The 25,681-nt window shown below is 41.3% G+C and overlaps 2 protein-coding genes across 4 annotated transcripts in view; one reads left to right on the forward strand and one right to left on the reverse strand.

The window, feature by feature from the left end:
* Positions 1–3,351, forward strand: part of atxn10 (ataxin 10) — a 16,829-nt gene extending 13,478 nt beyond the window's left edge. Inside the window, exon 11 of the mRNA XM_046071640.1 lies at positions 1,272–3,351. Coding sequence (XP_045927596.1) covers positions 1,272–1,456 — 185 coding nt within the window. The 3' untranslated portion in view covers positions 1,457–3,351. The remainder of the gene's footprint in view (positions 1–1,271) is intronic.
* A 79-nt stretch (positions 3,352–3,430) lies between these two features.
* wnt7ba (wingless-type MMTV integration site family, member 7Ba) lies at positions 3,431–25,533 on the reverse strand. Of its 3 annotated transcripts, none has more exons than XM_046071643.1 (4): positions 25,256–25,533; positions 10,198–10,424; positions 6,644–6,915; positions 3,431–5,642 (listed from the first exon to the last, which is right to left on the reverse strand). In XM_046071643.1, exons 1-4 carry the CDS (start codon positions 25,282–25,284, stop codon positions 5,163–5,165), a joined length of 1,008 nt encoding a protein of 335 aa, XP_045927599.1. In that variant the 5' UTR covers positions 25,285–25,533; the 3' UTR covers positions 3,431–5,162. The 3 variants fall into 3 exon arrangements, with proteins under 3 accessions (XP_045927599.1, XP_045927598.1, XP_045927597.1); XM_046071642.1 differs by lacking the exon at positions 25,256–25,533 and adding an exon at positions 11,905–12,332; XM_046071641.1 differs by lacking the exon at positions 25,256–25,533 and adding an exon at positions 11,895–12,332.
* Positions 25,534–25,681: the final 148 nt, after the last annotated feature.

Consider the following 25,681-nt stretch of genomic DNA (forward strand, 5'->3'; position numbering starts at 1 on the left):
GTCTGGGCTAAAGACAGAAAGGACTGGACTGCTGCTGACTGGTCCAAAGTTATGTTCTCTGATGAAAGTAAATTTTGCATTTCCTTTGGAAATCAAGGTCCCAGAGTCTGGAGGAAGAGAAGAGAGGCACGGAATCCACGTTGCTTGAAGTCCAGTGTAAAGTATCCACAGTCAGTGATGGTTTGGGGTGCCATGTCATCTGCTGGTGTTGGTCCACTGTGTTTTCTGAGGTCCAAGGTCAACGCAGCCGTCTACCAGGAAGTTTTAGAGCACTTCATGCTTCCTGCTGCTGACCAACTTTATGGAGATGCAGATTTCATTTTCCAACAGGACTTGGCCCCTGCACACAGTGTCAAAGCTACCAGTACCTGGTTTAAGGACCATGGTATCCCTGTTCTTAATTGGCCAGCAAACTCGCCTGACCTTAATCCTATAGAAAATCTATGGGGTATTGTGAAGAGGAAGATGCGACACGCCAGACCCAACAATGCAGAAGAGCTGAAGGCCACTATCAGAGCAACCTGGGCTCTCATAACACCTGAGCAGGGCCACAGACTGATCGACTCCATGCCACGCCGCATTGCTGCAGTAATTCAGGCAAAAGGAGCCCCAACTAAGCACTGAGTGCTGTACATGCTCATACTTTTCAGTTGGCCAACATTTCTAAAAATCCTTTTTTTGTATTGGTCTTAAGTAATATTCTAATTTTCGGAGATACTGAATTTGGGATTTGGAATTTGGAATTTTATTAGTAGCCAGTTTTAATCATCACAATTAAATGAAATAAACATTTGAAATATATCAGTCTGTGTATAATGAATGAATATAATATCCAAGTTTCACTTTTTGAATGGAATTACTGAAATAAATCAACTTTTTGATGATATTCTAATTATATGACCAGCACCTGTACTTCCCGCAGTATTTCAAAGCCGCAAATTATCACTTTGTTCTGCAGACATTTTTTGATGAACCATGACATTGAGTGCTCACTGAAAAACACATTGCATTTCCTGTGACTACTATAATAAATCAACTCTAAACCGATGTTGTGACATGACAAATAATGTGACACCTGACAAGTGTATGCTTGTTTTTTTAAGCTATGAACTTTAGCTCTTTTTTTGCTACTTTAGATTTTTTTTTAAATAACACAACTTCATTGGAGAAACCAACTAGTCCAGGAAAACATGCCTATTAAACATGCTCAAAAGTGCCAGGAAGCACAGTGTGTTTTGTTCTTGTTGTTGTCCTTAACCCGATGCCTCTAGTTATCAGCCAGTGGGCCATCTTTGCCATCAGGAACCTTCTAGAAAACAACAGGCAGAACCAGGAGCTGGTCGCCGCCCTGGAACGGCGTGGCACCGCTGACTACTCTGCACTCAGGGAGTTGGGTTTCGTGGTGGAGGAGCGAGATGGAAGTTTGCTGCTCAAACCTGTGAGGAAAGACTCTTGAAAACCTTAGAGGGTCAGCCAGGAGAGGGGAGGTCCTCAACCCGCAAGCAGGTTTTCATGTGAAGTATTTATTTAGAAAGGAATAAAGTACATGTGCACACGTATAAGCTTGTGTGAACATGCACTCATGTTATGTTACAAGCCTCATTTCATCATCACCCTACAGTTAGCTAATACTTAATTAACCTTCATCTGCGGGTGAATGATCTGTCCTCAAACCCATACATTTTGTGCCTGTCCAGAATAATTGACAGCCACACTGCCGATAGATTAACCAGACAAGCATATTTAAATTAATTATTTCTATCAGAGAAGTATGTATAACTTACTTTTCTACCTCAGTAATGCTTGCACTCATGTCCAGATGGAGTATTCTCGATATACAAAAGGCCCATGGGGTTCCCCTGGTACATAAGCATGAGCTCTTTTTTTGTCTTGACCTGAGTCTGGGAAATGAAGGGTCTTGGAGAGGCGAGCACATGCTGGTACCTTTTGGCAAGGCTGATGCTTTGTGGTTTAATCCAAAGACAAAGAGCACCACAGTGTCCCGGCTTTTCACTTTTCACAGACACTGATGTTACCAGCAGGGGTTGGGTTTTAATCCCAAGCCCGTAGTGACTTCTGCAGTAACCGTGAAACCGAGAATGACCAAAACATGATGTAATCAACCCCTCACCGCCTTACCTACTTAAATGTCTTTGCCAGAAGGACAAATACTTGTTTTACTCATTCAAAAGCTTAAAATAACTACAGGCATAATATTATTAATATCATAATCTAAGGACATCTAAGTGTGCAAAATGCAATACTAAAACCAATAATGACTGAAGCTATGCATGTTTTATAATTTAAAATCAATGCTCAGTATACAGTATGGGCTTCTCCCTGTATCTCTACTTGCTTTTGTCATTCTTCTTGTATCAAGGTTACTAGAGCAACGAGTTTTATGCTCAACATAGTGAATTTTTTCCTAATCTTAACCTTCAGTTTATATCCTATAGATAAGGCATGAGGGCTAATGGCTGGCATCATAGATCAGTAAGCATCCTTAAACTCACAACATTGAGTTCATGTACACTTTAGACCGCTTCTCTTCGCTCTGAGCAAACTATGTTTGAGTTTTACTCAGTTTAAGACTGGGTAGAATTTTTTTTTTTCTTTTTTTGAGATTTAGTAAATGCTATACTTCCTATTTAGCTGTAGTTTGTCTGTGTGTATGCGTCTTTTGATCAGTTAGTGATTCTGGATCAGTAGACGATGGATGAGAGCATACTGAAAGTTTACGTCCGAAGAGTGAGTGAATGAATCAGACCAGAAGCATTAGTTTGCAGAATTACATCCCTTCCTGCTCCTCCTGTTGCTGGATAAGCTGAATGATCCTGACACCTCAACAATGCAGTGCTTTACGTGCCTGCCCACACCCTGCTCCACCCTGTTTGCTCTGCCTCTGATTTTTAATGACAAAATGTATTGAAACAATCGGCTGGACTCTCCCCTCAATCCGGCGGCATAGTGAAGGGAGCTTATGCGGTTCCGGTCCCCAGGATTTCAGACGGCTAACAAAACAGCTGTTACTTGCGCTCGACTGGCTGGCTGCAATGCTTTTCAGCCCCACAGGAAAGAGGCTGTGCGAGTCAGCCGGGCTGAATGAGGTGGCAGGGCCGCGGCGGTCTGTTCACCTCCTAACGCTTTAGTACCACATCAGTCACGGCCAGAAGTTCTTCTATTTCCCATATCAGCGTTTTATACCACAGGCCTCTACTATATTGTATTTGTGCCTTCTGGTTTGATATTCTCCTGCAACAAAACCCACTTTGTCAGGGTGTAAAGTAAATGCTTCATGTTGGGTCAAATAATATGCTTAATAATGCTTAATAAAGTGTTGTGTGTGACAAACCGCTTTTTGTAATGATTTTAATGAAGACAATAAAGGCCACATCTGACATAAAACTCAAGAGGCGTTAAAAAAGGATGCTCAAATTTTATTGGTAAAAAAGAAAAACGTACAACTTCATGTTTGTAAGTGATGCAGACTTTGATTTTTGCCACAGAACAAATAAAGAAACTGTGTTTTAAGTTGCTTTTAGGAACACAATGAGTTGTTCCTACTTACAGAAAGAACACTGGAAACACAGAAATCTCTTCGAAAGCTGCGCAACTGGTTGTTTGCCAAAGCTTCCAATTTATTTTCTACTCACAATTCCATGTATTTGCTCAAACACTTAGCAGTGGTTGCCACAACATTTCCTGGAATTTCCAGCACTTGGTGAATCACACAGTTTTTATGAGCTACACTGAATTGTGAAGAATCGTACCGAGACGGACAATCTGGTGAAACACGTGGAGTATTTACAGTTTAGGAACTTTGATCAAAGGCGTAAATTCCAAATAATTTATAGCTCTCAAATCTGAAAACAATGACATTAGAAAACACTTGTAAATAGTGACTTTCCTTTTCCATCTATAAATGACATAAAGTGCCACGTTCCTCATATAAAAATATACTCTTCAAATTGTTTCGTAAGTTATATAAAGCCTAAATAAGCAATTCTGAATACATTAAGGGTGCTGTCCAAAAATAGCTTTGGGGCCTTTGATCCTCTCATACCCCCTTCTGTGTGGTTAGGGCACATGCCATCCACCCAGGCAGGCCTAAACCGCGCTGGAAGGCCTAGTGTAAGCAGAGGCCATCATGTGGAATTCCACGTCTCTACCGTTCATGGGAATGTTGGTTGTATCTGAACCTGATTGCACCTCTATGGAGTTCCAGTGAGGCTTACATGCTTTTCACAGAAGTCAAGAGCCCTCTGAAAATAAAACAATGTACATGGTCAGGATGGAAAGTGCCGTTCAAACTGAGAAGTTGGATGCGTAAAATAGAGATCTTTTTGGCTCTTGGTGTAACAAAGGATCTGGACGCGGGGGGAGAGGACATGTCCATGAGAGATATGTCAGCACAGCACTCAATACCACAACCCCTCAACATACTGATGTCCAATGAAAAACAGAAAGCAATGTGAGTGCAAAAGAAAAATAACTAATCTATAGCAACATATGCCACTGATAATGGATAAAAATAAAATATATGTAGAGGATTTTGCAGTTTAGTGGCTGTAAATTCCACTCCATAGGACTAAAAATCAGTTACTCTCAGTTTAAAATGTGTCAGTAGCAAATGAATGACCATAAAAGAGAGGGAAAATGTTAAAGAGTGATTGAGTGTGCTATCCATGTTAAGGCTTTGTGTGGTTTGAAAGATATTTTTACATAAATAATTGTGTTTTATTTTCAGTGTTCAAACAGAATACAGTGTGAGCGTACAGTTAAAAGTATTCCTCTGCTGTCTTCCAATCTTCATCAGGAGCCTGTCCTCCTCTCATGGCAGTCTGAAGCACTTTGCTGTCGTAACATTTCCAGTTAGCGTGTTACGAAAAGTCAAGATCCAACAATAGTCCTTGTTTTTACTCTTGTGCATGACATCTGTAAGCTACATCTTGTAGATGTCAGCTATTACAAAGAGAACATCGAATCCTTTCAGCTGCAACATGTTTGCATCGTGTCACAGTTTTGTACCAGCGTGCAAGAAAATATGGGTTTTTTTTATAATGAGTCAAACCTCATGTCTGTCTTTAAAGAATTCCAAAAGAGGTTGTGAAAATGTGCAAATTGTTAAATAAATACTTCCTTATAAGTCCTTTCCTCATATCTTACTTGCAGGTGAAAACTTCTGATTTCTCACTGCAGGTGTTGCACTTGACAAAACAACACCAGTGAAACTTGCAGTTGCACTGCCAGACGCGCGTGTAGTGGTGTGTGTTGTAACCCCGGCCGCAGCACATCACATTACAGCTGTCTGTGTGTGTCGAGGTGCCGTTGCACAGTCTGCCCCGTGTTCCTGCGCTTCCTGTGGCTGTGTCCTCTTCGCAGTAGTTGGGCGAACGCTCCAGGTACACCAGGTCTGTGTCTGTTGGCTTCTGGTACCCCCGAGCCTCTTTGAGTCGTAGGAATGAGGGTTGGCGGAGGCGCGAGGCTCGCACCGGCTCTACTTGAACCGCGTCACTGTAGCGTTCCTTCAGCAGGTAACCAATCTCTCTGAACTTTGGCAGGGTGATCCAGCAGGTCTTAGTGGTGCAGGACCCAGACACGCCGTGACACTTGCACTCCAGCTTCATCCTCTCCTCTAGGATCTGATCACACAGAGAGTAGAAATTAGATCTGTATGAATTTAAGGAGACAGTTAAGAGCGGAAAATATATTGTGTGTACACGTCCATGGCTTGAATTTGAAACAGTTAAACCAATTGCATAGCCTTTAAATCTGTCTCTTTTGGTAAGCTGGGCTTTCTGTGGACACTTCGACTTTCAGCACACCAACCAGTGTGCCAACTTTATGTCAAAAACCTGGGGAAAATAACTCACATCCCAAGACTGTAGTCTCTAATTAACTTTACCTTTCCTCAGACCACATAATGGCGTGACAGCCAGAGAAAACTGACCAGAGCTGTTGTGCAACCATACACATATAGAATTACATTGTGGTTTGAGACAGATTTATATTATAATGCCATACAAATATTTTCAGATGACAAAATTGACAGGTGATTGTTTACCCTTGTGACTGAGCTTGATGTTAATTTTTTTATAGTAGATACATTTTACATTGTAATGAGTTTTTAGCGACTAAGCTCACGAGCTAAGAACTAAACTCAGGGACATCTTGTAATTTGTTTGTCCAGAGCACCATAGTCATGGGTCTCAAATTCTGGGGGTGTTTGTGCTCGGCTTTATTTGGTTCAGTGTGTGCGGTGGTGCAGAAGCATGGTCTTTGGTGCTAACACAGAGAAAGGAAGAGAGAGAGAGACTTGCAATAATATCCTCTTATCCTCACTTAATGCAGACTAATTCAGTGAATGGATTCTAAGGCTATGGCACAACTCCATGTTGGCAGCTGTGTCTGCCCAGTTTTGCAATTTTGTCACACATACACACTCACACTTGAATGAAAACACTACACAATAAATCATTTAGTCATGTTTAAGAATTGTGGACAATCTATGTCAAATTATACATTTTCCTCTTCCCTACGGTGTTGTATGATGTTTTCATTAGTGAACCCCAAACGTTGATTGGGTGGATATCATTTTATACAATAGTCCTTTGTGCAGTCAGATCGATTTTGCTGGCATTACCTTTCGCCCTGCCTCGTTGTTGTGCAGGTTCATCAGCCGACGGGCGTTCTTCTTGATCTCGCGGGCATCTACAAAGCGCCGTGAGAACTCCACGCCGTACTTGACATCAGCTGAGCAGCCTCCCCACTTCCAGCCCTCCTCGTGGTCGTGGTAGCCCTGCTTCTCGCGGTCACAGCCGCACTGGCTGAGGTTGCCTTGGCTACAAGCTGTGGTCACCGCGTGGGCGACTCCGGCTGCGGTGATGGCATAAGTGAATGCTGCCTCCCTGCTGCCTAAAGAGAAAAGAGCAGAATCGGAAGAAATTTGAGCCGTACTAGAAAGTAGTGGAAAGTACTAATTATTTCAGTTGAGTCGCTTGATCACGTACCTATACTTTTTACAGACATTCTAAAATCAGTAATTATAGTACTTTCCAGAAAGGTTACGCTGTTACAAGCAGGAGGATTTAGTTTGGTTTGACCCTCTTCCTTAATAAAGGAATGTGTTGAAAAGCATTCTTTTTAAAGGAACACTGCACAGATTTTACACATGAATTGCAGCTAGCTTTTCTTGAGGAGTACTACTCTGTCCAAAAAAATTGTTGTCTTCCCCTGATGATGTCATAAGGGTTATTCCAATTTGGACTTGAGACAGTTTCTAGCAGAAAGCCTGCGTTGCAAACTGGGAGTGTGGGGTTTGAAAGAACTGTGCATAGGAGGCCTGTGGGTCAAATGAAAGACGCTAATGAGTTGCATTATGGGAAAATTTAGGATTAAGCATTTGTGGAGCTGGAGCCATTATGCACTGGAGAATAAAACTCAGATTAACTCAGCTTTTGCTGCATTGATTTGTTTTGTTTCTTAAAGACCCTCCACATAGGTTTTTAAACTTATTCTGGCTAATTAAACCCATTCTCTCTCACGTACCTGACTTCCTGTCTGCATCTGTAGACAGTTTTCCAATAAAGGCAACATGCCAAAGAATAATGTTAAATAATCGAGTTCTCCATCTTAATTAAGTGCAGTAGGATGTTGCTGGACTGCTCCAAAGATTCTGGAAGGATATGTTCTTACCTTATATTTGTTAATGTCAGGTATACAACTTCAGTAGGAGATTGTAGTTAGTAGTAGTAATTTACATACTGTATGAGGCAGATTATAGGTCTGGATGTCAGAAGTTGACTTTGAGGAGCATCACTATAAAGAGCAATATTAATAATAACTTTTTTTTCATTATGCCTTGTTTCATATCTCTGATCTGCATCCGTAGTCAGACACTGTTAGAACAATAATCAGTTTAATAAAGAAAACACAAGTGACATCTACTGGCTGACTAGAGCAGCTTTTTTCTGGATCGGCACTCGTAGAGTTGCTGTGTTTTTCATCAATGGAATTTCTCACGCGGCTTAAGTGTCATTCTGTGTCTGTCTTAGGCGGTCCACATTATTATAGCAAATGATACCGCTGTGTTGCATGTTGAAATAATCTGTGGCCAGGCTTGACTGAGATGCGCCCATTTCCAAGCTTTTGTATGTCACCATTTGAACTTCAGAATAAACACATTTATATTTATGGCATGGAGGGGGAAATGAATTTATTGGCACTACAATTGGTAATAGGATATCCTCCCTCTCCAATCAGGATAATGCTGGGCCTTGGTTCTTCTCAACAGCCCAGAGTATTAATGCATGGCGTCTCTGGTAGAGGCGATTCTAATGGCGCACTTCCAACCTGACAAACTCACTCGCAGAAACCATCGGGCCTGCGGTTCCCCCGGTCCATAACTCATAACAAACTCTGAAGTCTTCTCTCATCAGGCTAAATCTGCGACCCATTCAGATATATTGTATGGTGAGCATTTCTCAAGGCATCAGGCGCATGCAATAGCCAAACAGCCATCTCCTCGCCCTGTGATTTGTTTTGATTGTACAGCAGTGCATGCAGGGTTCCATTGTTGCCATCCAGCTGCTGGAGCTGACTTCAATTAGTGGTTAGCATGGATCTCTCTGGTCTTTCTCAATGCTTAATGAGTTCACAGTGCCCGGCAGGTCAATCAGATGAAGTGGTGGATGGTACATAAGCGAGAGGGGTTATTGACCTGGCTTACATTTCTTTTTTTTAGAAACAGCAAAAATGGATACAGAGATGGCAAAAGGAAAACAATGTCACTGGGAATCCCTGAGGATAGAAGGAAATCTGACATGCTCAATATTTGTGTTTTCACATTAATTAACTGTCCAACTTCACTACCGATACTTTTTATACAGATCTAATAAGGTAGGTAGTCTTCCAGAAAGGTCTTAATTGGTACAACTGTGTACATGGAGAGGACATGAGGATCAAAACTGGGTCCAACGTGTCTCTCTGGGCTCGCTTACACACCACAAGAGAAAGAGACATTTCCTCTGACAAAAGACATAAAGGGATCCAGACGTCTGTCTGCCTGTCTCCCGTGTAGAAGAAAGTGATTGCTCCCAGAGCTGCTAGATTAAACAAGGATCCAAACCCACAGCAAGACCGCAACAAAACATTTCGGACTGAAATACAATTTATGTAAGAAGTTCACATTAGGAGCAAACAGGCTTCTGTGAGAAATAAAACTGGGAATAATTTTGACTACAAGCGGGGAGACGTGTTAGTTTGTGTGTTTACAGATTGTGCAGGTTTGATATAAATGCTTTCAGAAAATGGCACACCCAGACAAGCATTAGACCCTGCTTCATAAGAAACTCACACTCCTTTTATGAATGCTCTGCTGTGACAATGTGTGTTACAAGCACAGTGATGTCACAGAAATGAACTACAGATTGACTTTCCTCCTGGCGATGCTAGCGAGGCCTTTGAGTTGCAGTTTTTTGGGGGGTGGTTAGTGTATAAACGAAGCAGAGAAATTGTTGTGGTTGTTGTGTGTGGTATTCCAAAAATGCTTTCATTAAAGTTTCGCCACCCATCTCAAAGTCTGTTTCACGCCACTGAGAACTCTGTTGAACTATGCTGCGGCTTTTTCTAATGCCCGCTGACAACAGTTCCAGGAGGCCGAAGGACAATACAAGAAGAATGAGGAGACAGGCTGATCTCAAACCACAGCACTCAACTCACAGTTCTGTCAACTTCAGTGATTGGAAGATCGGACCGCACGGCTCAGTTTGTTTTGGCCAATTAACATACCTGCTGACACACCTGTGGACAGACACATCAGTCCTCACTCGTGCCTCAAGGATAAGATTTCCACTTGTAGTTCTAACTGACTGCTGTGAAAATGTCCAGGGATTTCTTTAGCTAGTGTTTAACAATAACAAGTCTTCCCCCTGCGGGAGGGCCTCCTGGCCGAGGGGTTTAAAGCCATGACCATAAACCTCGACATCCCCAGTTTGAGTCCAGCTGAGGACCTTTGTTGCATGTCATTTCCCTTCTTTGTCTCTTCATTTTCTGTCATCTATATAAATATATAATACAGGAAAAAACATATTTAAGACACCTGTCTTCTGAACCTCCTTTGCTGATTCCCATGATTTATACGAGACAAATACATTTAAAACTCCTTCAGAAAATCTAAAGAGTTTCAAACAGACTAACCTACTCTCAGCTCTTGTCCAAAGACAGTCCTCTCGCCCAGGGCTGAGCAGTTCCACCGGCCGTACCGAAACTGGTACTGACACTCATTGATGCCCAGCTGGGCGCCTTCGCCAATGACGATGATGGCATCAGGGCGACTCTGACAGAGGGCTCTCTGACGGGGGGCCAGTCCCGGTATCTTGTTGCAGATGATGTTAGCACCTAGAGCTACCACAGAGGACAGCGCCCTGGGCAGAAAGAAACAGGGATTAATTAGAGGGACTTTAAAGAGGGATTGTTTTTACCAGGAAGAAGTGAGAACAGATAGGAAGCAATGGAGAAACATACTCGACATAGAGTTACTCTGTGCTCTGGTTGAACATTACCTGGCTACGATTAGGTGATCTGATGAAGATTTGTTTCCAATAAGCAATAAAAATCTTGCTAAACTTTTCATTACAGGTGCCAGCCTATAGATCATAAAGATAAAACCAAATGAACAACACCAAATGAGAAGATATGCGCTCCCTGCAACATTCATCCTTACCCCAGATCACATCATGTGTAATGGACATAAACACATGAAAGAGAACAATGGTTAAGTATAGATACAGGTCCAAATCCAGTTCATTTCTCTCTCTCTCTCCCTCTCTCTCTCCCTCTCTCTCTCTCTCAGAAAACATGAACCACCACAGCTATTTTAAGTTTCAGGCCTGCCCTTGTTATGAATGAGAGGCATGTATGGTGCAGCAATCATTCTCTTTGTGAGGGCCTGGGTCTTTTTATGCCGTAAGAAAGAGCTCATTACATAGGCCTGTGCCTATAGGCAGAGCATGAAGTAGTCCAATATGACTCTTTTCCACATGCTGCTTTCCAATTATGGCCCTTCTAACGAGGTGCTCCCATGACAAAGTGGTTCTGGTGTAATGTGTAAATCCATAAGAGCAGGTTATCTCATCAGCTGCGCACATATTAGAACATGTAGAAATTATGTAGAAATCATGTAGATTAAATATTGGCTTCATTCAAGTCAATGACCCTTTATAACTACTCAGTTTATGACACAATATTTGAATGAAAATGACATAACTGCTCATATCATGGTGTAATAAAATAAAAATGTTTCCAAAATTTTGGTTGACTGGATTTTCCAAGTTACAGCTTTCCATTTCCAAAATAAACAGTTTTACTATAGGCAACATAAAATTGCACCCTCATTTGGAAACAAAATTTTTGTTAATTTCTTATTAGCTCTTGTTCTTGTTGTAATAAATAAACATGCAGTACTTTGCATTTTAAAACTGTTAAGAAGTTTTGATTGTAATATCTGAAAGTATAAAAAATAAATAAATACATTTGATTCCGCTATAAAATTATATTCAAAAATCTTTTGGGGGGATGCCAGGGGAACCTTGTCTAAGGCACTAAATGTGCTAGGTCCGGCCCTGTTTATACGACACCATAACAAATTAGAGCCACATTACTTAATTTAGCAACGTTAGAAGCTGACCTGCTAAATGTAAAAATCATGTTAAGCGCATTTCCTCGTCGTAATAAAACACCTGCAACAAGTATCTGATGCTTTCAGGCGCGGTCTAATTTTACTATCAAAGTTCCCGATGCGTAATTGAACAATTTGCGCATAAGGCACTGCTGCTTGCTAGCAAATCCAACCGATTTGTGTTTGAATGAATCAAGTGCATTGATAAGAAACCTACAGGTAGCTACCGCTGGTGAGGATGAGGAAGATCTGTGGGTAGTAGACGGACAGCAGCGCGCTGCGAGAAGAGATGATGAGCATGGTTGCGCATTGAACACAGCTGGTTCTGCTCTCTTGCGGTTTGAAAAGATAAGAAATGAAGTGGGAACCAGTATATCCTTTTATCCTACGTCCAGGAGTTAAACGCTTGAGTGCCGTCTCTGCCTTCCGCTCTTTAGACGCGGTGTCTTCAGCTAGTGGAGCCGTGGCGCGCTGCGGCAACTCCAAGCTCCGCTGTCCATGTGTCGGAGATGAGAGGCTGCATCCCACGGCCGAAGTGCGCTCTGCCACCTGGACTGATAGGGGACTGGGTTGGGAAAAAGAGAGTGGCGGGTGGGAGCGTTGTGGGGGAGGGGGGAGGCAGACGGGGTTCCGGGTGTACGATACGAGCCGCTCACGTCTCCAAAAGTGAGACTGTTTGTGGCATTGGAAGGGTGGGAGACAGTGGCCTCTCCCGGTGCACCAGCCCCCGGGATGAGTCTGCAACCCGCATCCCACCGTATCCCCACCCCCAACATACCTCTTACCCCTACATCTCTCTCTCTCTCTCTTAGTCAGTGTTTTGTTGAAGCCTTCAGTTGTGAAGTTCATCACTAAAGGTAAAGTTGTACCATCGTCAATATTTGCAAATATATATTTTTATATTTTGTTGCTTCTGACGAAAAAAGTGGAATCCTATTCCAGCTCTGACTGATGCCCTGTTGTGGGATCCAACCCTTGACCCTCTTGGTACAATTATTAAAATGAATTTTATATTTATGAAACAATAAAAAGACCACCTTTTGTTAGCATTGTCCACCATAATGAATACACATCTTCCTCCTTTTCTCTATTTTAAATTCCTGTTAACAAATACATTTATTGATTAAAGTAACTGATCGCAAAAAAGGGTGGGAAAATGTAGTTTTCTAAGCTGGTACCTAGCACTATAGATGACTGCAACTAAGATGATCTGTCGATAATTGCATTAGTTGATTACAGAAGAATTATTTGAAATATTGATTAATCATGTAATTTACAAGCAAAAATTAATTGGTTCTAACTTCACAAAAGTGATTATTTGATGCTTTGTCTTATATGATAGTAAACCTAATATATTTGTGGTTTGCACTGGGCTCTGGGAAATTATAATGGGTATTTTTTAACAACAAAATGGTGATAAAATAATCACCAAATAAAGTGATACTATTAATAATTGTTAGTTGCAACTAATGACTAAAGCTGATGATACACGGAGAAACTTTTAGAGCAATAGCGCTGGGCAATGTTGCCATCAATGGTAATGAGTAAAGATTACTACCGTAATCCCCTTCCCCCACCACTCCGCCACCCTCCCTGCACTACCGCTATCTGTTCAAAACATAGTCGGACTTTCCACCAGCAACATTTCCCAGGAACATTGCTCAAAAAGTTGCCCAGTGTATCATCAGCTTAAGATTAATGTGTGAAAGGATAAACTTTTTTGTATGCAAGATCTTTGATGTATCACCTGATGTTATGCATTATTAATCCCAGGAGAGAAATTCTCCTTTTCTTTGTTCAGGTTTAGTACTGTATTGCTGGAGCCTCAGTTCTTCTCTTATTGGCATGCTTCAATTGTCAGTTGATGAGATTCATTGGTCTTCCAGCTCATATGCATCACCAACAATACGCCCTCATGTGGTAGTTTGAAGGAAATGTAATCACCCCAAAACATCCGGCTAAACATGGACACTGAATTGCACAGCATGTAGTGCAGTATCTGTAAGCTACAATTTATCAAGTTCTTCTTTTTAATGAATGAGACAGACTTATTGCAAGATGTCTTTAAGACTATTTTCCCTTTTGGAGAAGCAGCAAAGGTTGCCCTTTTCAATTAATGACTATGTCAGAATGGATAGCACATTTTTCTACATGGTTTATATTGTTGTTAAACCCGTATAGTCTTTCAAGTGCCCCGGCGTAATCAGATGGAAAAGCCAACAAGGACGACACAAAAGGACTTTATGCTGTTTCTCCCTTTTAAAGATGTTCGCTGCAAACAGCGCCCTGTTTGCTGTGGGACTTTAAAGAGAGTGAAAAAAGTACAATGGGAGGGGACCTTCCTGTTCAATTCCACGGGGCCTTCAAAGGATGAGGAGTTTTATAGGTCTGCAAAGCAGAGTGGACAGAGGACAAAGTACGTTTGTTCTTCGCTTGTTGTTGACATTTTGGAGACCGAACATTGAGGAATTCCAAGCTTTACTTGAGCTGAGCAAATAACCACAAGGGGATTATATTAATAAACTTTTTTTCCAAAATGAGATATCAATCATCTGAACAAAAGTGAGACCTTCACTTAGAAAACGATTGAGGCTAGTTTTGTGGAAATGAACCTTTTAATTTAAATTCCCTGTTGCTGCCAACAAAGCAGTTTGAGAGATAGCAGTGATATGGATTATAAAAGAATACAATACCTTTCATTCTTTGGCTGTTATAAGATTCGCCTGATCCTTACGCCCAGTCAGACTGTGTGTAACCATAGATGCAGTCATATATACTCAGTACTGTAAATTGACGAAGAGCGGCATTGCCACTAAACTGCACCATCTTGGCTGCTGAAAAATTGTCACAGGATGTCAATCTACAGCTATTTCAAAGGACAACTCCCAGATAATGTCTCTGGCTCGTGGACAGCAGAGGCAGAACCCTTTGTGTATATGTGTGCGTGTCCTGTACGCTCCCTCTCCCTCTCTTTTACTGTCCAAATAATTCTCCTAAACCACAATTTCCAAAGCCAAGATTGCACTTAAGCAGCGTGTACTCACTGTCCTGGCGCTCGCACAGCGATATCTGTTTCTTTTCATATTTTGCACAGAAGACAAGGTGAACACGGAGATTTTTGGGGGGTTGCGCAGGAATTCTTCTGAAATCAGATCAGTGGTGACAGTGGTTGTAAAACTAACGTGACTTTGTTTTCTTATCTATCGGGACAGCTATCGGAGTTTTGACAGAAAATGTTTTGATAGCATCATCCCCGTGATGATGATGAGTGTCAAAGCTGGGGACAGGCAGGGAGAAACTGGAGCAGTGACCCAGAGGGGCCTCAAGCTGGATGCAGCCCTAAAAGGTCCAGATTAATAATGGTGTCTTATGGCCCTGTGGGCTTTTGGGCCTGTCTTGTGCTTGAGCCCAGAATCCCTAGCAGGATCCGTGAGTGGTTGTCAAGGAAACAGTGTTGTTGATCATAATAATAAACATCTGATAATTCATCATAAGTGATATTTTTCTGTAAAAGAGCAGGGCTCATAGGTGAAAGTGTTAGACTTGACAATCCCATGCACAAAGTGGAAAGGAATGTAGTACACGCAGGTTCATCAACTATTTATGAATTTGGGGCAAAAAATAACATAGCACAATATGCTGATATTTTGTGTGATATCACTATGTCAAAACAGAGATACCAAAACTATACATACTTTAGAAAGTACATTGAAGCTTCTTTAGAATACATGGAGTATAGCGTTAGAGGCAGAGCACTGAAGTCACACTTTATTAGCTATTAGCTGTTGACATCAACTGTTCCATTCATGTTTCACGATTACTGGCTCATTCACAGCTGCTTGGCTACCAGCTGACTAATAACATCCACTCACAGGACACTTCTTACCATTACTCTGCTGATGCTCATGCTAACACCATTTTGCTGTTTATGTTTTTGGTGTTGTTGAATTTAAGAAATTTAATATTCATGTGCGCAATGATTAAGGGGGATTCGTTCTGCCAAAAAAATCTTTGTTGCTGCTTAAATTCTATGAGAGCAGAGCCTATCCCTTTAATAGTCAGTTCTCTAAAGTAATCTGACCAAACTGTAGTAGATTAGTTGACCATACACGTTAAGTCTCCATGAAACGTTTTGAAATGTTGCTTTAAGAGAAATGCTTTAATCTTAAATTAAGAAAAACATTTTTAACAGTGGTTTAGGACCTAGTCAGTAATCAAAAATGCAGTAAATCAAAATATGCAGTATATAAATATGCTACTCAGCATATAACAAACTATAAACAATGGAAATATTATCATAAAGAAAAGTGTAGGTCTTTTTTTGTCCTTGAAAGCCAATTTAGTGTTTTATACAGTAGTCAAAAATGGATAGTACAAAGAATAAAAGAATTCCCAATGCACTATTGTCGTCATCACTATTACCGAGACCATCTGAGAACAACATGCAAAAACACTCGGGCCAGCCCGCATATTGACCGTCATTGCATATGACATGCAAAATTACACAACATTTAAAAGGCAATAGCTGACAATAGCAAAACAGCAGAACGTGGTGAATGTTACATTTTCAACAGGCGTTGTTAACATTAAATAATAGGCTTAGCTTCCTTAAGTAAAACAATCTGGTCTTTTCTTAGGATTTGACAATACAAAAAAAAAATACAGAAAATACAGATAAAAACCAGCCTTGTTCTTCTTTAGTATGACATTTGAGTTTTAATTAGATGGGAAAAGACGTGCATCAAAGGCCTCTGGCTTGTTTATTGTGTGTCTGATCCACTAAGACACCCTGACGGGTTTAATTTTGTTTAGGTCAGACAAGTGCATATGGGCAATTTTTGGTATACAGCGACATGCAACTCAAGTGGCTTTTCAAGCCTTAACAACGTCAGAGGCATTGTTTAGACTGTAATATGGCAAGACAAACACATGGTGCTTATATGTGTAATGGGGTAAAACGCATGCTGGAATGCACAAGAAATGTGAGTGTGGTTGGGGAAATGAATATCGGCCCCTGCACTGTGAAGGGATTACAGAGTGTTACAGATAAAAAGCAAAACTACCCCGGGGGCAAACTGGCAAGAGAGTATTTATGACACAACAAAAAGAAATTACTTTGTAATCAAATCTAATTTACACTGTTTAGAGTGTCCATGAAAACCGACAAAGCTGACAGGGGGAAATTGTTTCCATGTTGGTGAACAACAATTCCACTTTTGAGCAATTATTGTCTTTGAAGCGTCCTGAACCTTTTTTAGAGCAGATGAAGGAAGGGCCATATTTTCAACAACGCCATGAGGCACATAAATGTCTTCAGAAATTAGTCCTTTTATGTAAACAGGATTTATGTTTTTGGTGTAGAAATACAGATTTAGAGTCGTAAACATGTTGCAGATGTTGAGAGAATGGATACACGGCATCACCAGAAAGGGCTTTGAATTCAACACCATTGAGTGACTAAGCTGCTACTTAGACCTGGTGTTTTCGTAAGCTTAGGATTCATCTGGGAAAGAGATTCACAGCAACTTCAAACAGGCTGTTACTATCAGTTGTTTATTTGTTGTCATGGGTTTAAATGCATTTTAAGGGAGTTATAAATGCATAACTTACCCTAAATGAGCTTTTCCTCCCAACCATGTACAATCCAAGTCCAGAAATAAATAGATTTTGAAGTACAACCTTCTTACAAATTAAATTATCACCTGAAGTGCCTAATATGCAGGAAAACCTCTATCTTCTCTGTTGTTCGAGTTTACTCAGTTGTAACTGCAGAGGGAGACAAAGCACCAGAGAAGGTCTTGGTTCAGCTCAGACTCCTCTGGTTTGAGTCAAGCATGTGCCTTTTACGCCAGAATTTTATCTTTCATGGCATGAAAATAGTAGCCGTCCTACGCTTTATCACAACAGACACTAGCATTGCATTATCAATACAGCTGATAAAAGTTTCATCATCAGGTTGGGATTTCTTTCTTCCTTCCCTTTCACATATTTTTTATTTCAATCCTGACGTGAGTTTGACATTACCGTGTCCCAGCATTTCAGAGTCACAAGTGTATAAAGTGAGTTAATTTGGAGATCCTCAAGGGGGCTCTTTACTCCCATGTTTCAAAGTACAGGAGGCAAAGCTGTACAGCAGCCCGTAGTTCCCACCACCCCTCTTTAGTTCCACCATCTTGGTTCCTACCATTGAAATTTCAAAATGTAACCGTCAACGTTTGTTCAAACACGGGACGCGTCACATTTTTCCCGTGGAATCGCTACCCTTTTGGTGAATCTCAAATCAAAATGTAATTGTGTTCATTGTTTGTTGCTTTCCATGAATCTGTAATCCTAAGGTTTTGAGAGCACACAGAATACAGAAATGAAACGGCTATTTCTGAACTCACTCCCACCATCATCTGAAGCTGCTAGGAATATTTTACATCACATGTGAAAAAGGGAACATGTATACTTCCATACTGACAGAGTTTTCATTTACAGTACTGGAAGTGTCTTTACATACAAAACGAAACACAAGCCAGACATTAGTATTTAACAAAGAGATTCAAAAGCCTTCCAAGTCTCCACAGACACTACAAGAACACATCTAACATACTGGCATGTGCTGACTGAGTGCTGAATCCTGTTACACTATAATTCCACATTTGTCAATTTTAACATGCGATTTCCTAAACAATTATGCCTATTAGTAAGATTTACTTAAACGATAATCCCGAGTCGTGCGTGCAAAAATAAATAAAAAGTTTACGTAACTTCAGGATTTGGTAGAAGAGGTCATCAGGCTCATGATCCCATTCCCACCCCTGTGTAATCCTGGGTTCAAATCCCATCTGCTCCATTCTGCGATGCTATCTGAGTTGAAATTGCCAAAACAAAAATGAAACCACTTCATATCCTCCTGCTTAAGGTCAACTGGCAGCAAATGATTCAAATGTACTTAGTTGGGGTTATTTATCTTTAAATATAGTTTTTATTTTTCATCATGCATTATTTCAAGAAACAGAAAAGAATATGAAAAATGTGTTAGAAACAGGTTTTTAACCCTGCTAAATATATAAGAAAACCCATTTTCTTCTTAAGGGAACTTGGTTAATTATAGACTTAATTGTATTTACATCATTTACATCACCAACGATTGTTATTCCACTGCAGCTGGTTTGATCCAGTACAACTTGATTTGATCTGTTAGTAATTCATATGTGAAGAATTATTGCACTGGAGCTATGGGAATCAAACATGTGTTACACTTCTGTAAGTTTCTATTCCCTTAAGAATACTTGGCCCTTAATGGGTTGGGCCTTACTGTCGAAACACTCTAAAAATCGCTCCCACTCTCTTTCTCTTCCTCTCACACACACAAATTGATACAACCACAACCTCTTAACCGGTTTTAGCAGGCTCTAATAGCTCAAAGTTGGGGGAAAAAAAAACTTTAGTTAAAGTCACATCATGTTAGTGCTGACCTTGCTGATTGAGTTTGCTCACAATCACACGGGTCAAGACTAGGGTCAGGCCCATGGATCATTTAGTTTAATGGCTGTTTCCTGCCTGCTCAAATGTACGTGCCACATTGTAGGAAACGGCGAGATGCAACCATATTATTACAGGACATAGTGCAGCAGGAGGGTGGATTGAAGGTGTGCATTGAAGGTGTGCAGGGTAAGAAAGAAAGGGGGCATAAGGCACCTATAGAAAGAGGGAAGAAAGAAGAAGGAGGATGGGACGAGGGAGAGAAAGATCAACAGCAAAGAACTAACTGAGAGCCACATAAATAAAGAAAGAGATGGTGACAAAGGCAGAGAGCTCTACTAATTTTGTGGCCTGTCTGTGTCACCAGCACCCTGTTGGGACGACAGATGTGCAGATGATGTCATGTAGAAAGGGGATAGGGCGGGAGGGGGGAGGAATCAGAGCGCGGGAGGACAGTGGACAGGCGGAGCCTCGATCTGAGAGAGGCAAGGGGGATAGAGGAAGGGAGGGAGAGAGGGAGCAGGACTGTGGCAGTCCTGCATTGCCCTGCAGTCACGCAATTATTCAGTTTTCATAAGATGTGAGTATAGTTTAGAAAGCGTGAGCGCTTTCCAAAAAGAGCTACTTGTGCTTCTTAACTTGCCGTTAGTTGTATATAGTAATGTCTTTGCATGAATGTGACCAATTGAGGAAACCGAAAACGTCTGCATTTGCCGCGCCGTCGTCATTTTGCACTGCAGAGGCAACAAATGTGCTGAACTGGTGGTTTTAGTTGCAGGACCTCTCACAATGCGCAGCCTCTCCAAACCACACAGGCCATTGGAGCTATAATTTACTTAGTGCAGTCATTGCTGAAGTTTACCCTCCCATCCCCTGACCGGCCACAGCATAAGAACCCAATTGTTCTCATGGTCTGCAGTGACAATGGCTGTTTGTGGTCATCCAGAGAAAAAGAAAGTGAGAAAGAGAAAGGGAGAAAGTGGAGCCATACGATCCAGTAATTTGTACCGTTCACTGCTAAAGATATAGTCAGGGTCAAGCTCAGAGTGGGGGGTCAGGGTGACCGCTGAGCCCTGCCGGGATCACCTCAAGGACACCGTTTTCCCAACGGTCTGCCTCGTGCCTTGTGCTTTAACCCATCCAGCCCTCTAGCAGTTAGAACTGTGTGACCAGCTTTTAGCTTGCATGCATTTCAGCAAGAAGCTTCCCAGCCTCCTCTGCCCCCCACCTGCGCCCTTTCAGGCCATTTGTGCTGGCATGGCAGAGGGAGAAATTGAATGAATTAGGCAGTCGGATGTTGCCTAATTGTGGTCCTGCACAAATGCAGCCATTCCTGGCATTGTTATGTGTTCGAGTGAGACTGAGAGGGATTGTGCTCCTCGGTCCAGCGCAGGAAAGCAGCTAATAAGTGAGACAACCTGTGGGAATCGGCCCAAACCAAAAGAGGACTGAGGCACTTTTTCCCCACTCTGTATTTCTGTTAACTTTGCTGTTTGGGGCTGCTTGTGAACGTTATTGATGTGAAGTAAAGGACAAAGGTCCAGTCATTGATTCATAGATTGAATCGCGGCTGGACACGTGGCAGCTCTGTATTTAAAGCGACGCGAAACAAGATAAACATCAATGTAAAAATGGAGCCCGCCCCCCTCCTTGGTTTCATTGACCAGCAGCAAAAAAAAGGATCACGGCCTCACACACCTCGACACAGCGCGCACACACAATGTGAACACAATGTAGCTTTTCAAGCAGATAAGACACTGATAACTGCGCAGGCCTAGAGTTACAGATGGCAGCTGCAGCCCACTGTTTTCCCTCTCTCTCATGGGGAAGTGGTTCTGACCTGAGCTAGAGGACACCCTAGGCCCTCCGGGTAATCATTGACCTGTTACCTGTGGCAACCAAGCCACAACATACTGTATAACCACTGGACTGCTGATAATAAAGTGATAACGCTGGTGCACTGACACAGTCTGAATGTGCGTGCATGTGTTCTCGCACTATGAATTGACATCTGATTTCTAAAATTAACGAAAAGTTACACCAAACTATTAGTGGCATGTGCTCTTCTCAGTAAGCCCCAGGAAAAGCTATCCTTTTCATTATTTCCCTAAACAGGGCGTTGCTATAAAAACATGCTTGCTCAGCCAACCTACACTGTGTAAACAAAACTTTCATTGAAAATATTGAGTGCATTCCAATAATGAGGAGATGTACAAAGAGAAGCTTTAAAGCAGATTAGATGTCCCTCCTACTGACTGATACTTCAACTTCAGGTATCAACTGGCCAAACAGAGCTGCTCAAATGTTTATTGAACTTCATATACATGGAATACTTATCTGGAATCAGATTTTGCTCAGAGTGACTTAGTAACTAAAGGTGGTGAAGGTGAAAAAGGTTGTGATCGGCTCGCCTGGTCAGAGCAACGCTATTGATCAGATCTTGAGTCTTTTAATGGCGCTAGGTGGGGCGTGGCACTGCACTGCAGCACGTTTGTGGGGAACAGGCCGGGGTACCATCCGAGGAGAGGAAGAAGCAGCGAGAGGAGGGTCGGGTAAGTGAGGGCAGTGGGGGAGAAACAGCAGTTTGGCCCTTGACAAAGCCTCCTCCCACTTTTTTTCCACGCCTCTCCTCCTCTGAAACTTGCTCCTTCCTACCTCTCCTCTCACGAGCTGCCGTCTTTGGGTGCTCCGTGCAGAATTGTCTGTGTCTGAGAGCAGTGGCCTGAAATAAAACTAAGAGGGGCCTTGGGCGGCGGAGAATGCTAGCTTTGTCTCAGCACAGTCTGGAGACATAGTATGGAAAGAGCTCAAAGAGAGTGGAGGGTCTGATTGCAAATTAGCAGTGCCAAAGGGAACACCCTGGCCACCTCCTCAACATTCAACCCCCTTCTCCTCTCCTCTCCTCATCTCACCTCCTCGGACATGTTGCAGATAGACGTGACAGTCAAATTAGGGAAGAAATTAAGGTTAATGGTGGAGTCAATACTTTCCCCTTGTAATTTTTTTTCCTTATTGATGTGAGGGAGTTATTGGGTGAACAACTTGTATAAAATGAAAGATTGATGAGTATTGAGTGCTGAAGTCCATTTAGGTGTAAGGTTTTAGATGATAAGTGCTTAATAAAAGATCTACAGTATGTCCATTAGTGGAGCTTGAAGTGATATTTCACTTTATATAGAGATATTTTCTGGTGTATTTGTGTTAAAGTTTGACATTTGCTGCTCAGGGGAAGTCTCAGTGGGAATTGTCATTTTTTAAAGACCACGTAAGTAACTGCAACTATGCACAACTATTTCTTACCAAAAAAAAGTAGCAAAGAACAATACAAAATATAACTTTTGCCTTATTATAGTTCTTATATGGCTTCAGCATATTCATTTACACATACAATAAACACTAACAACAAAAATCTTCAATGGAGAAGGAACAGCTGAAATTCAAATAACAATCAGCTTTATTAACAGGGCTTTGTTACAAAAAATATTATCTAAAAGGAACAAAATTATATTTATAGACTCGTATTATGTTCCATAATGTGTAAAGTATCATATAGAATTATAACAGATAGAAGCTCTAATAATAGGCTTTTATGTATATATCTGTGTTTGGAACAAATACAGACAGCTGCATAAAAAATAACTGTTTACTGATAAAAAGTTATATAAAGTCTTTATTAACCATTATGTATGCTTGGAATAAATAAATTGGTTTTACAATGTTAATACTTATTTTTCCTATATCATATTAAATACTGCCATAATTAATTACATACTGATAATAATTTGTTTAGAACTGGCTAAAATAAAAGCAGTGATAATAAAGTGCACACACAGCTTTCATTTATAAAGCAGTCTTTCTAACCAGTGGACATACGAGTTTTTAATACTTGTTAACACTCGGCTTCATTTCACTTTGAAACACTGGAAGAATATTTGGATGAAAAAATAATGTGTGTATTTGTCTCGATGAGCTGAATCTCCATCAGTACGAACTTGTGTCACCTTCTATCACATGCTCAGCCTATATGCAGCCAAACTGTAGGAACACACACAAACACACACAAACACACACACGCTGTCTTAATCCTATAGTATCTTTCTGTGCTGATGGATATAGGCGTACAGTACACACAGCAGTCACTGAGTGCAACTGTAAAATCACCTATCAATACCGATTGACCACCACTCAATACACTCGCATCTGATGTGCAGGTTCACGGTTGGGACTGGTGCTTCGACTCATGTGCACAGAGCCAGAAAACACACAAGCACTTGAGCTTGAACAATGGCATAAACAAGCCTGTGTTCAACTGAACAGCAGAGCTTTGCTTTTTTAAGTAAATTATTAATTCTGAGTAATGTGTTTCTTTCAAAGATAAAAAATAACTATACACAAACACATTGTGTTTTTATTTGCTTCCTTCTCTACAAACCAATTTTAAGGGACAATAAAGTTTTTTTTTAAATGAACTGAGCTCAAATTCCATAAAAGAATTTTAATTGTTGTTTTTTTAAAGTAATAATCGACTTTTAGTTACTTATTTACTCATTTGCATCACATTACTGGGAGGGTGTGTTCTTAAACATTCCAGGGAGTCTATATTAATAGTTAATTTTTATCCATGCACTTTATTTAACATGCACTTTAATTTATGTCTCTGCATTGTAAATAGTGACTCTGCAGGGGTCTATCCTGGAGGGTCAGATTTAATTTGCTCTCTATATGTTGTCGGTTATTATTTGATGTATTTATTCTGCTGGAAAACTCAGCTTATAAAGTTGGTAATATCTCTCTAGCCTATCTATCTATTTGTGTGTTGCAATGTGTGTGTGTGTGTGTGTGTGTGTGTGTTTTTAAAAGCAAATTTTAATAGAGAAGACAACGAACATGCAGATGGAGAACAATCTGCTCTAATCTGCTCTGCTAATATTCTCATCCCCTTACAGGCCCAATTCAAGTCCAAATTGTTTCAGATAGCCTACATTTACATGTGTATTGTCATCCACTTAATTCAGATGCATAAACCAGCACAACAGGTTACATGCATCTCTAAATGATGCCACGTCGCCGGGATTTGATATAGGGGGGAATTTATTTAATATCTTTTGAATGACAGATCGGTCCTGTAACGGCTCCGTCTCTTCTCATCTCCACAGCTGATTAATCAATAAAGTGTCTGTGAGGCAGATCCGATAACCCAACAAGCCTGGGCTTGTCTTCCAAATCACCTGTGGTTTTCTAACTGGATTTAACTAGACCTTCATCAACTTACAGAGGAGACAAAACTGAATCAAGCTCATCAAGGCAGGTACACAGGTGTGAGAAAAGAAGCCTTAGGTCACACATGAGTGTGCTTTATTAGCTGGCATAAAAAGAAAATAATTAGGTGTAGTGCTAAACATGTAGGCAGCAGGAGAAATTAATTTAGCTATGTGTTTTTGCTTTTGTCAGAGCTGTTTTAGCACTATTGGAGGGCGATGCAGTCACTTAGGGCATTAAGTATTGCTTTTTAATTGTTCAATTTCTTTAACAGGATGCTTGCAGCTTGTTTGAAATGCATATTTTAATGTGAATAAGACTTTCAAGCTAAGCCACGTGGCGAGCTTGCTGTTAAATAGGTGGGGGATGACACAAACGAAAAAAAAACCCGGAATATTATTTCTACAATAATCCAAGATGGAGTTTGTGTACAACCTACAAGTGTGACTTTATAGTGACCATGGTGTGCTTTATTGAATTTTCAATCAATTAAAAACAGCAGTGTAGGCCTATTAGTCCCGTGCGGTGATGAAGTGCAGTTTATAATGTCGCGGTATTTTTTGTGTATTTGCAGCCCTGTAAAGTGAATGACATAATGAAAATGTCTTTTTCATAAGGCTGACATCAGGTGAGTTCACAGAAGCAAATGGTGTTTTTTAGATCCGCGGAGTGGGCATAAAGGGGGGGGGGGGGAGTCAGCCCTTAATAATCAACTCAACGCAGCCTAGTTATTGCAGATATTTCAATGTGATGTGCCTTTTTCTTTTTTGCCTTTTAGGAGACACTAAATAAGCAGCGCGATAGTGCAGCCTGCAGCACACCCAGGCTGGTTGTATAACAGAGCTTTACCTCAGCTGAACTTGATGCATCTGGTTCATCGGCGGCGGCGCAGGACGCGCGGCGCAGTCTGCAGCCTGCGTGTCCCCACTGAACCGAGCTGGATGGCCGCGGAGCGAGACGCAGAGAAGGGGGGGGAGAAAGACATTTCTTTCACGGCCCGGTAGCCGCTCACGGAGACCGACTCCCAGCACGTCCAACGTGACGACATTTTCTACTTCTAAGCCTCCAAATATTGTCGCCTTGTGCTTGTGCTATTTTCTGCTCTTTTGTGGGCCCGGACACATAACAGAAGAGAAGCCACCGTTTAGAAAACATAAAGCCCGCGGACTTGGGAGTTGGACACCCCGGAGGAAGAGACCATCCAAGTTGAACTTGAGACCTCTCGGTGCGTAGTCTTAAATTTACTCCTTTCTCTTTGTGAAGCCATTTTTTTAC

This window comes from Micropterus dolomieu, linkage group LG16, assembly GCF_021292245.1.
Source record: "Micropterus dolomieu isolate WLL.071019.BEF.003 ecotype Adirondacks linkage group LG16, ASM2129224v1, whole genome shotgun sequence".
NCBI lineage: Eukaryota > Metazoa > Chordata > Actinopteri > Centrarchiformes > Centrarchidae > Micropterus > Micropterus dolomieu.

Bases quoted from the DNA above. Each gene is read 5' to 3' on its own strand.
- wnt7ba (XM_046071642.1), bottom strand. From the start codon at position 11,987: ATGCGCAACCATGCTCATCATCTCTTCTCGCAGCGCGCTGCTGTCCGT. The intron at 10,425-11,904 runs GTAGCTACCTGT...CTTTCTGCCCAG, and splicing joins CTTCCTCATCCTCACCAGCG to GGCGCTGTCCTCTGTGGTAG. The intron at 5,643-6,643 runs GTAATGCCAGCA...CTGTGTGATCAG, and splicing joins ACAACGAGGCAGGGCGAAAG to ATCCTAGAGGAGAGGATGAA.